Source organism: Capra hircus, chromosome 5, assembly GCF_001704415.2.
Source record: "Capra hircus breed San Clemente chromosome 5, ASM170441v1, whole genome shotgun sequence".
In the NCBI taxonomy this organism is placed as follows: domain Eukaryota; kingdom Metazoa; phylum Chordata; class Mammalia; order Artiodactyla; family Bovidae; genus Capra; species Capra hircus.
Window position 1 is genome coordinate 35,371,352 of NC_030812.1, and position 13,269 is coordinate 35,384,620.

Consider the following 13,269-nt stretch of genomic DNA (forward strand, 5'->3'; position numbering starts at 1 on the left):
TCAGCTGACAGCAGTTTCTGACACAGGTCCTTCCCTCTCCCTGACAAATTTCATTTACTTGCTTCCTATCACACTAGTATGCTGAAGCTCTAATACTTTGGCCACCTGATGGGAAGGAACTTTGTACTGTGGTGTTGGAGAAGACTCGTGAGAGTCCCTTGGACTGCAAGGAGATCCAACTAGTCCATTCTAAAGGAGATCAGCCCTGGGTGTTCTTTGGAAAGAATGATGCTAAAGCTGAAACTCCAATACTTAATGGCTCTGAACTTTGATGCTCAAACACACTCTAAGCTCTGACTAGACCACTCTTTACCTCCTGTTTGCTTGCCTAAATCTTATCCATAATGTTTTTGCCACACCTGGAGAATGTGGGCAGAAGAAAGATTCAGAAAGAGCTACCAATGTGATCGTGTTGTTCAGTCCCTCAATCATGTCTGACTCTTTGTGACCCCATGGACTGTGGCATGCCAGGCTTCCCTGTCCTTCACTATCTCCTGGAGTTTGCTCAAATTCACGTCCATTGAGTCGGTGATGCTATCTAACCATCTCATCCTGTGTTGCCCCCTTCTCCTCTTGCCTTCAAGGGTTCCTAGCATCAGGGTCTTTGCCAGTGAGTCGGCTCTTCCCATCAGGTGGCCAAAGTATTAGAGCTTCAGCATACTAGTGTGATAGGAAGCAAGTAAATGAAATTTGTCAGGGAGAGGGAAGGACCTGTGTCAGAAACTGCTGTCAGCTGAAGACAGGAACTGAGACTTGATCACTGGCTTTGACAACATTATTTCTCTAATCACTCACTAAAGAAATAATATTTTTAAGTAGGAATTTCTATATACTATAGTATAATTTTCAAAGCAGAATATACACTCTTTATGTATATGTAATGTAGGAATGTTACAATAAAACTGTATATAAAAATAAATTCCAAAATTTTATACTATCATTCAATTGAGAATAGTTTCTGCACTGAGAAACCCAGTATAGATAATAAGCAAGAAAGGTAAGGTAAGTTCAAACTAATTCAAATCTCATCGGATAGCAAAAGGTAAGAGTTAGTCCGTTATGATGTTTCTGCTTAAATATTAATATTTCTCAGGTATGACAAGTACATGCCAACCATTGTTGTAAGCAACTTTTTATTCTATTTCTTTATTGTTAATGTACTTTGAGTACATATTCTCTTTGCACCAAAAAATATTTTCTTTGTCTGCTGCATCAAATCCAAGGACATTCTCTGCTTTTAACCAAACAAACAAACTTGTTAGTAGAAATTTTATTTTATATGTCAGACAAAATGAAATGATTGTTCAAGTACAGCCATTGCCATTAATGGAATAATGTTCTTATATTAGCAGATATTTAAAGAGTGAAATATATAAAACATATATACATGTAATTAATGGATATTAAAAGATATATTAAGAGGTATTTGTAGAGATTGTGGTCAGAGAGACCAAACAACTATGATTAGTGGTATTGTTTTCACTTCCTATAATTGTTAATTATAAGAATATTTAATGGAAACAAATATCAACTCTGAGGATACTTTATTATTCCAGATAGAGCAAATATAGACCTGCTATATAAAGTTCATTTCCTTACCAAGAGAAAAAAATTTTTGGATTTGATATACACATATATATCTGATATATAGATGTATTTATTAATACAATTATATAAATGTATTTTTTAAGATTTTCATGTATTCTCTTGCTGTTATTTTTTTTATCATGATCTTTTTTATACAGTATTATCCTTGACAAATCAACCTATAATAAAGTTTGCTATAGCTGTAATAGAAATCTTTCCAGCTATCCTCTCAATTCATTGGTTTTGTTGATATGAGAACTAATAAAAATCAAAGTACCTAGAAATAATCGTGTAACTTATTGTCAGGAATGCATATATGATAGAACTTAAATATTTAGAAATAGAAATGTGGCTAAAATATGATCTTGACTAGTTTACTTCCTCTACAATGTTGAAATCAAACCATTTAAGGAAGATAGTTAACTGAAGGAAAATCAGTGTACATTCTGCTGGTTAAAAGCTATACATTCCATTTTCTCTCCATCCCACTTTTCCTGCTGTGATTTAGTTCTTTTCTCTTGACCTTTGCTCAGGTGAAATAGGAAATAACTCCTTACTGCCACTCATACAATATCCCTGGAATGATTTTGGCTTATGACCTTTAAACGATGGGATAAATAAAATGAATCACATCTCCTCGCTTGGACCTGATCTGTGGGTCAACATATGTTTGCTTTTCATCTGTATGAAAATGCTTTAGGCTATGATTGCCATGGAGTAGGTGAAGTCAGGTGAAGAATGGGCAGGTGCCAAATGAGTCAGGCAGGAGATGAAATGATGATATGAAATGGGAAAGCTGAGAAGTGGGGAATTCTTTGTAAGGGATGCTGATTGCTTGTGATCACTTGCCTTTCCATGGTTGAAGGGCAGGGTGTAAGGACAGTGTGCAAATGCCTGGGCCATTAAGGGCAGAACACCTGCGCAGAATGCTGGAAAGAGCTTACCTGACAGTGACATGGCTGTGAGAAGAGAGCTTGAAACTGAATGAAAATGCCTCATTGTTTCCATAGCATTTCATCCCCCATGAAGAAGGGATTTTTCTGGAAGCACCTTTTTAACACTGAGTATGATTTTGCCAATTAAAAAAACATAGGCATTTTTAGAATTTCCACTGCCAAACTGTTTGATATGTTGAGTCCTATCCTTAACTTAAAAAAAAAAAAATGTGTTTCATAAAGCTTAATGGTACTTACAGAGATATAAAAGTTGCATATCTAGCCAAGGTTATTTGCTGTTTGAAATCAAGTATGATATTTTCCTGTGAAATCCCAAGATTATTAACATTGCTTTAGTCAGCATTAATAGGAAATACATGCCAGTAAGATGAAAATTAATTTACAGTTCAATGCTTTATGTCAGGAGACAACTTGCCTGATCACAGTTATTTGAAACAGAGCATATTCTAAGCACATCGCCTGCTGCTTTTTCTTGGCTGTAGATATTGACGAGTGTGGGACCGGGAGGCACAGCTGTGCCAATGACACCATTTGCTTTAACTTGGATGGTGGATATGATTGCCGATGTCCTCATGGAAAGAACTGCACAGGGGATTGCATCCACGATGGAAAAATTAAGCACAACGGTCAGATTTGGGTGCTGGAAAATGACCGGTGTTCCGTGTGTTCATGTCAGGTTCGTATAAACAAAACATTGTAACCATTTTTATCAAGATGTAATTTGCATGTATTTCAAGTGTACGGTTTGATAAACAAATGCATACATCTGATTAACCTCTGCACAATTAATATAACATAACGTTTTCACCTACGCAAACTGGCTGGCCTCTGCCCTTTCTTAACCCCATAGCCCCAGACACAAGTAAACAGTTTCCTGTTTCTATAGATTAGATTTGTATTTTCTACAGCCTCATGTAAGTGGAATCATATAACACAGTTGGCCTTCCATATCTGCAGGAACCACATTCATGGATTCAGCCAACTGTGGATCAAAAATACTTGAGAAAAAAAAATTCCAGAAAGTTCTGAAAAGCAAAACTTTCATTTTCCGGACCCCAGCAACTTTTTACATAATTTTATATTATATTAGATATTATAAGTAATCTAGAAATAATTTAAAGTATACGGGAGATTATGTATAGGTTATATGTAAATACTATGCCATTTTATATAAGGGACTTGAGCATCCATGGATTTTGGTATCCACCTGCAACCTGGAAATAATCCCCCAGGTATATGAGATGAAAACTGTACTTATTCTTTTGTGTCTGACATTTGTCTCAGCATTATGCTTTGACACTCAATTATATTCATTACCTGTGTAAGTAACCCATCCCTTTTTATTACTGAATAGTATTCCTTTGTACAGAAATACCACAATGTGTTTATCTATTCAATGATAAAATTTTGATTCTAACTAGGCTAATGTTTTTATAGTCACAATATCATATTTGAATGAATGCATAAATGAAGCCAGAATGAACATACTATGGCCTGCAAGTGAAAAAACACCTATTGGGTTATATTTCAGTTTTAGAGAGGTGTTCTGTGTACCCAGTTGATAATAGAAATTTAAATTGTAGTTAGATAATATTACCAAGGACTCAACTATTATTAAGAAATTGATAACAGCTTGTACAAATTATAAGGTTAACATATCTATAAACTTAATAATATGTAAAACTTGATGACTACCTGCCAAATATAAACATACAATCCCTTACACAAGACAAATTTTAGTTAGTATTCAAATTACAAGTACATAAAATTTTATATATGCATATACAAATTTATTTGCACATAAGAGCCATGCAGTGGTTATCATTCTATATAAAAAATTTTTTCCAATCAAGTCATTTAAATTTAATGTGCAGAAAGAAAATTGGAAGTTCTCCAGCCTGAGTAATTTCTGGTTGTTAGCTACAAATAGGAATTTTAAAGAAAATCAGTTATATTGAGAAAACAGTGTGAGTTATCTCAAACTTCCAAATCAACATCTGAAATTATAGGTATGGTGCTGATGCTCAGTCACTCAGTTGTGTCTGACCCTTTGTGGCCCCATGGACAGTAACCCACTAGGCTCTTCTGTCCATGGGATTTCTCAGGCAAGAATACTGGAGTGGGTTGCCATATCCTCCTCCAGGGGATCTTCCCGGCCCAGCGATGGAACCTATGTCTCTTGCATCTCCTGCATTGACTGGCAGATTCTTTAACACTAGCACCACCTGGGAAGCCCAATTTTAGATATATTATGTAATATATATGTATATATAGAGAGATATATAATTATGAATATAGATACATTATAAATATATCTATATATATTCCCCTGGAGGAGGAAATGGTAACCCACTGCAATATTGTTGCCTGGAGAATCCTCATGGACAGAGGAGCCTGGCAGGCTATGGTCCAGAGTCTCACGAAGAGTCGGACATGAATGAAGTGACTTAGCACAGCACAGCACATGGATATAATATATATATAGATGTTTATATACATAGGTACTCACACATACAGACACACCCACGTACATATGATATTAGTATATACAGAGGCTTTTGGTAACTGCTTTTTCTCCTTGTCATACAGAATGGATTTGTAATGTGTCGACGGATGGTCTGTGACTGTGAGAATCCCACAGTTGATCTTTTCTGCTGCCCTGAATGTGACCCAAGGTTGAGCAGTCAGTGCCTCCATCAAAACGGGGAAACCTTGTACAATAGTGGCGACACCTGGGTTCAGAACTGCCAGCAGTGCCGCTGCCTGGTAAGTTTGGCTACCTAAAGTTCAGGAAACGTTTCGCCCAGGATCAAGATAGGAAAGCAACCTTCCCTGCCCCTCCACCAATAGTCAGTACCTGGCCATAGCGTTGGAAGTTACAAAAGGTGAACCTAGTTATGATGACAAAGTGATGGCTTTGCATTCAGGACCTGAGAAGGAGTACCCAGGGGTAAATGCAGTATACCATGCCATGTCAGTCTTTCAGGACAGTCTCCAGAGCTCCAAAGAAAAGGCTGTCCTAACTTTCCCAATCCCACTCAGCCTAAAGTGAAAGAAAGTGAAGTCGCTCAGTCATGTCCAACTCTTTGCGACGCCATGGACTATAGCCTACCAGGCTCCTCTGTCCATGGGATTTTCCAGACAAGGGTACTGGAGTGGGTTGCCATTTCCTTCTCCAGAGGATCTTCCTGACCCAGGGATCGAACCTGGGTCTACCTGCGTTGCAGGCAGACGCTTTACCCTCTGAGCCACTAGGGAAGCAACTCAGCCTAGGTTTACTTAAAAACAATTATGAACAGAACAATGGCATTCAAAAAAATCTTTTTTTCCAAGTAAATCTTTTGTTAATCCCTTTCTGTCAATTATGCTCTGACTTAAAAAAACAAAGACAAAAAAAAATACCGTTTTTCTTTCTAAAAGTTGTTACTGTCAATGCTATTCTGGCGAGAACCCTGTTTTACACATAGTTTGAATTTGCGGTAAATATTAGAATGTTAGAGTTGAATGTATATATATATATATGAAACTTCTGCTGGAAACAATATGTTAAAAAGAAAATAAAGACTTGATAAGAAGACCCCAGTCATTTTTCATGTGGCCGATTTTTTTGCTTCTTTCTATGGTGTAAATGAAAATTCATCTACATGTCTTTATAGAAGAAATTTTCATAGATACTAGTCTTAAAGTTAGGACTTGTTTCCTTTCTATTTGTGTGAGGATATTTTAAGGCAGTGCTGTTTTGTTGCTTCCTTTTTATACCTTCAACCCAAAAATCAATTGAAAGAGCAAGGTCAGTTTTGTGCCTGAGGCTGCTTTCATCTCCCAAGACTATGAGACTCAGAATTATGAAGAAAATAGGAACTAAATTTTAGGTGGGAACTAAATTTTAAGAAGAGCCAATTCACACAATTTTCCCATGTGGAATAAAAATGACTGAAATCAGCTCCTAGTTTTGTTTTTTGTTTTCCGAAGTCCATACACTGAGAGATGTATAAATGACAAAGAGAAACTGTCAAATTTCCTTCATATTTTGATTTACTTTCTTGTCAGTGGACAAAACTTTCTTTTTGCAGAAGGGAATAAGTGAGAAAGTAGGGTAAAAGATTGAAAGGAAGAAAAAAGCATCTCATAGGCAAAAAAGCTAAGTAAAAATCTCTTCTGTAGTAAACAATTCTTTGTCAAGGGAAAGAGAGGGCATGCCCATTTGATTGTTTTAAGAGAACTGGTTTTTGCTTTCCTTTATTGCTATTCTTATTTAACCCATGCAGACTGTCTCATAATCCATCTACAGTACAGATCTCATGTGTGGATTCCCTACAGCATTCATGGCTGTGGAGGTCTGAGTATGAATGTCCATCAAAGAAACTGAGTAACTGAGTATTCAGTAAACACTCTGTTCCCTCCCTTCCTCTCCCTCTCCCCTTGTCCATCTGCTTTCCTTATAGCAAGGGGAAGTTGACTGTTGGCCCCTGCCTTGCCCAGAGGTGGAGTGTGAATTCAGTGTCCTCCCCGAGAATGAATGCTGCCCACGCTGTGTCACCGACCCTTGCCAGGCTGACACCATCCGCAATGACATCACCAAAACTTGCCTGGACGAGATGAATGTGGTTCGCTTCACTGGGTCCTCTTGGATCAAACATGGCACTGAGTGTACTCTCTGCCAGTGCAAGGTAAAACCCACTATATTCAAGTAGGGAGCACTTGGCCAGCTGTGCCCAGGAATCATAGATATTAATGTGGCCAGTGAGAAGCACCTTCATTTCTATTTACTGCTCAGAGACCACTCAGCTTAATTAGTGCCAAAGCTGACTGTCCTGTGCATCCTCTAATGCATTTTCAGGGAGAAGGAGGTGCTTTGTCTGAAACCATAGTGATGGTTATTTATATCACTGGAACAGAAAGAACCTATGTAAATTGCCCTAAAGCATCTAACTGTACACACCTTTTAAAAAAAATAGTACAAAACCAAGCTTCATGTTTCTTTCATGATAAAGGACAATATTATTTTATTGATTTTTATCTAGTCTTTTTATGATATAAGATATATCAACAAGGTAAGCATACTGCATTTTCCAAAGTGAAAATCAATATGGCAAAAATGGGCATATTTCTTGGTTTGTTGTGGTCAGTTACATTGAGTTGAAAAATTTAAGACTTGTTGTTTACCATATTTTATTCCTACAGCTGGAGAAAAATCATTATAAAGATTTTTCTTTTTATTCTCATAGGAAAATAAAGCATTATGTCTTTTACTTCACTGAGAACAAAAATACTGATAATGTAGACAGGGTATATAGAATTCAGAAATGGTAATGAAGTTGAAAGCTTTCTACTTTGGTTATGGTTCCTACAAATATTTGATTCAGTGGTCATTGTACTTCAGAGTCAAAGTTTTAGAATCAACACTAAAACTAATAATCTGGAAAGCTTAACAATAAGAAGAAAGCAAAGATGTCAGATTTTTCCCAGCGTAGCGCAGCCAGATATCTCTAACTGCTCTGGTTCGTTAAATGAACATTTCCATTTAAAAATTTTTTTCAGTAGAGCAATTTAATTCTGATTCACATAGTACAAATTTCTTACTAGAGTGACTTGTTGTAACAAGACAAAGAAATATGAAATGCTCTAAGTTTGAGATGCTATTATTATCTATTTCACACCAAAATTTCTAGCTCTTTCAATCAATGCAATTTGTCAGTCAAGCACAGATTTTTGGGAGGAACATTTAGTGCAGTCTTCTAAAGGTGCATTAGCACATTTGAAAGTTACTTTTACTACAAACAGTTACTAGCAATGTAAATGCAGTGCCACTTTAATATACATTTAATATGAATACATTTGAGTGCATTTAGTGGTGCATTATCTAGAAACTTCAGCATTAATGATTAATAGGGAAATACTTTCTGACATTTAATTGCCAAAGAAATTTGAATCTCTTTACACTCTTAATCTACTATTAGATTATTGTTCTGAGCAGTGACAACAAAAATATATACTGAGTGATGCAATGTAAAACACACCAGATATAGCTCAGACAGATACTTCCAACAAGAAAAATGCAATCAGTAATAGGCAGAAAACATTACAGTATTTTCTGGGGGTACAGAGTGTGAATGAGCTTGTCATTCACTGCCTAACAAACAACTAGGATTTTTTGACTCCTAGTAGAATTGTTTCCAGAAAGTGTATTTTGGCATTAAATTCATTTCTTGTCAGATAACTGCCATTTCTCAGAAGTTACTATTTGTTGCCATTTTCTTTTCCCCTTCTTATTGAGTTATAAGAATATGCTCAATGCTACCAAATGTATCCCTAATAGTCATTTTATTATATTTATTTTTTGCTATTTTAAAAATAAAATTTATGCCAAACAGGCTTGAGAGATTGCATTGGAGGTAAGCATTCTTCACAATTTGATACTGTCAAAGCACTGTTTGCATTTACTGTCTCTCCATCCTACCACATCTGAGTTATTGGTATAGTCAACAAATGCAAGTTGTGTGGGGTATTGTGCCAGGGTAGAACAATAACCAAAAACAGCAAAAATTGTTCCTGGAAATTTTTCCCCAGCAGGGTATCATCTCCAGCTCTGCTATCTGGTACTGTAGTCAGAAGCCACATGTGGTTATTTAAATTCATTGAAATTGAATTAAAAATCCAGTTCTTCAGTCGCATGAGCCACATTTCAAGTCCTCACATGTGCTCGTGGCTATCATAGTAGACAGCACATGCAGAGAACAATTCCATCATGGCAGAATATTCTATAGGAAAGCACTGGTCTAAACGTGAAGAATGGGGCATCTGAAATCAGGCTACCTGGATTCAGAGCCTGGTCCACCACACTAGCAATGTCACCTCAAGGGACATTTATAAATCTCTCTGTGACTCCGTTTTTCTCATCTAAAACTTGGAATGATAATATTACTTACATAAGAATAATTATATTACCTACTTGAGAAAGTTGCTTGAAGAATTAAGTGAAAAGGTCCTCACAAAAAGTTTCCTACATGTTTCATACACATTCAGAGTAAGTGCTTAATAAATGTTGGCTATTACTACTGTTGGTAGTCGACAACAGAAACATTAAGTCATGAAACAGATAGAGACAACATTACTGTGAAGGACGCCCTGAGGAAGAATGAACTGTGCTAAGAGGCTGTCCAACAAGTGAACCAGTTTTACTTCCTGAGGAATTAAGAGTTAGCTGGGAGAAACAGGGTTAAGAGCTTCCCTTTCCTTTTTAAAGATGTTTTTAAATTTAAATTGCTTAGGTTAAAAAAAAAAAGTTTCCTTCACTCAGAAGTTGAATTTGGACCAAAAATGAATTACTAATACTGTCTTTCCTAAGTCTGATAAAAACTACACAACTCGAGAGAGCTTTCAGGCAATCGTGCTTTGAGCTCCAGGCAATAAAGAGGGATGTACCCAGTTGATAAATAAGGAAGGAGGAGATATTAAAGGGTCAGGCAAGAATACTGGAATGGGTTGCCATTTCCTTCTCCAAGCAATCTTCCCAACCTAGGGATCGAACCCGAGACCCCGGCATTGTAGGCAGATTCTTTACCGTCTGAGCCACCAGGAGGCAAATAAAAAGTGAAAGTGTTAGTCACTCAGTAGTATCCAACTCTTTGCGACCCCATGGACTATAGCTGGCCAGGCCTCTCTGTCCATGTAATTCTCCAGGCAAGAATACTGGATTGGGTTGCCATTCCATTCTCCAGGGGATCTTCCTGATGCAGGCATCAGAACCCAGATTTCCTGCGTTGCAGGCAGATTCTTTACCATCTGAGCCACCAAGGAGTAATACAGTCAGAAGAGCTAGTAGATCAAAAGAGAAGAAAGGATTATTCTATGAATACTGGAATGACTGGATAGCAATTTGAGGGATGTAAGTTGTATATATTAGTATGCTATGTATCAAAACAATTCCCATGTGGAAAAAGTGTTAGATATTAAAAATAAATCAAAATAAAGATAAGTAATCAAATATTTATTAAAATTCTAAAGGGAGATGCCTTTTCTAACTTAAAAGTGATAAAATATACCTCAAAAAATTTAGAGCTTCTATAGATAGACAAAATTAGCAAAGTATAAAATCACAACTAAAGACTGGAAAAATATGTTCAGCAGATATGATATCTTTATTAGATTAAAAACATGAAAATTAAAAATACTTATTTTCCCATAAATAACAGAGGATGAATAAACAATTCACTAAAAAATACAATTATTAAAAAAGAGGAGAGCATTCAGCTTTTAAATAATTGAAACAAATATAAACTAACATATGATTTGTTATTTCCACATACTACAGTAAAAAAAATTCACAATAATTTCCAATGTTAACAGTAATATAGTGGAATTGTAGTTCTTTTGCAGTGTTAGTGACACTGAAAAATACAATCAAGAGCCACACATATTCCTCCTAGTCCCATCCCCATCTCCACAGAAATATCCAGAAAATCTTATTAATCCCGAGTCTCAGAATCCAATCAAAAGAAATAATCTAAAATATGGAACAAACTGTGTGCATCATAATATTCACCTCAACATTAATTGGCATGCAGAATCGAAAAGAAACCAAAATAGCCAACAATGGAAAGATGGTTAAATAAATAATGATGAGGGCGTGGCAACCTGCTCCAATATTCTTGCCCTGAGAATCTGCATGGACAGAGAAGCCTGGTGGGCTACAGTCCGTGGAGTCGTGAAGAGTCAGACACAACTGAGCAGCTAAGCACACAGCATCTGATGTAACATAAACTCCAGGAGGTGGTGAAGGACAGGGAGGTATGGAGTGCTACAGTCCCTGGGGTTGCAGAGTGGGACATGATCTGAACAACAACAACAAAATCTAACATAGAATACTACAGCTGTACATTTTATGTAATTACATGATTGCATCGTTCAATCATTCAAGTACCAACAATTCTTATAATAAAAATTAAGATAAAAATACTCTATGTGATTATATATGCACTTTGATTACAAGAAGGCTGAAAATAGAGAAATAAATGAAATCTATGAGGATGTACTAAAATATTGATAATAGTGGAATTTAAAATATATTCATTTTTATGTAGACTATTTATAGACAGGGAAGCCTGGTGTGCTACAGAACATGGGGTCACAAAGAGAGGACAGCAACTGAACAACAACAATTTATAGCACATATGTGTACATATATTATAATTATGCATATATTTATTCTATTATATAATTTATAAACATTAATGTATTAATAACTGTTTTGTAAAAATTATATTAAATATATGTTAATAAAATATTTTATGCTTTGTGTGTATTATATAAAAACATTTTACTGAAAGCTGAAAGTCTACTGTCTTCTAATCTTGATTTTATAGAGTTTATCAGTATGCAAAGACTAATGAGGACTCCTTTACCAATAAAATATAGCCAGAAATAACAGGGTATTAAGGAAACTTACTGTTATTATGTAAAAATAATTAGATTTTTAATGTTATGGCAGTGGATGGTTACTATTCCTAGCAACCTAAGTTTCAGTGGAACGCCTTTTATTCTAGGTTTTATCAAGGTAATGTTTGTTAAGGTGAAATACATAGCGATTTTGTGCAAATTTTTTAAGTTTGATGAATCAAGATATAGAATATTTTCAACAGTCTAGAAAGTACCTTTTTGCCCCCTTCTAGGCAATACCTATTCCTGTAGGAAACCTCAATTTTATTTCATTACAACAAATGTATTTTGCCTATTTAAAAATTCATATGTGTATCACACAATATGTATTATTTTGCATCTAATGGTGAATTGACCAGTTTATCATTATGTAATGTCCCTCTTTATCTCTAACAAGATTTCTAGACAAGAAGTCAGTTTTGTCTGGTGCTTATGTAACCACACACTATATTGTTTTGATTCATCAACTTTCAATTTGTCTATAGTTTTATATTTAGAATGCATATTTATAGATGATATACAAATTGTTCTTACTTCTTAATCCAGTGTGACAGTTTCTGTCTTGTAACGGAAGTGCTTAGTCGATTTATATTTGATATTGTCTTTGGCATTCATGTATTTAGGGGCCACCATTTCGCGATTTGTTTTCTGCTTGCTCCGTGTGTTGCTCTTTTTATACTCTTATGTCTCCAAGGAAAGTGTCCACTTGCTTTCCTTCTGTTTATTTTCATATTAGTTTTATATAAGCTTTTCTATTATTCAATTTTAATTTTCTTTTAGATTCTTAATTATAACTCTATATTGTTATTTTTTGTTGTTGGCTTGTGCAACAACTAAAATAATAATATAACCAAAAACCTTTGGTTTTTATAATTTTGACTATGATACATTTAAGTGTGATTTTTTTTTTTGTCTTTGTTCTTTTGGGGATTTGCTGGGCTTTTTGAATATCTAAGTTGACTTTTCACCAAATTTGAGAAAAATTTGACCATTGTTTCTTCAGATACTTTGTCTGCCACACTCTCTCCCTCTTATTCTCCTGGGCTCCAATCACCCATGTGTTATATGGTTTAATATTACCCTGAAGGTCACTGAGATTCTATTTTTATTTCAATCCTTTTCTATTTGTTTTAAATATTGGATAATTTCTATATTTTTTTTCAAATTTACAGACTACTTCTGCCATCTTTAATCTTCTGTTAAGCCCATCCAATGAATTTTTCATTTCAAATACTGTGCTTTTCAGTTCCAGAATTTTTATTTGATTTTATTTTTAGTTTCATTACTC

At 35.4% G+C, this 13,269-nt stretch overlaps 1 protein-coding gene across 2 annotated transcripts in view; it reads left to right on the forward strand.

Annotated features, from left to right (window-relative positions):
* The window catches only part of NELL2 (neural EGFL like 2), a 380,317-nt gene that overhangs the window by 363,164 nt on the left and 3,884 nt on the right, over positions 1-13,269 (forward strand). For both annotated transcript variants that reach the window (XM_005680058.3, XM_018047900.1), the window contains exons 18-20: positions 3,026-3,219; positions 5,133-5,309; positions 6,989-7,213. In XM_005680058.3, the coding sequence (XP_005680115.1) occupies positions 3,026-3,219; positions 5,133-5,309; positions 6,989-7,213 (596 nt within the window). The remainder of the gene's footprint in view (positions 1-3,025; positions 3,220-5,132; positions 5,310-6,988; positions 7,214-13,269) is intronic.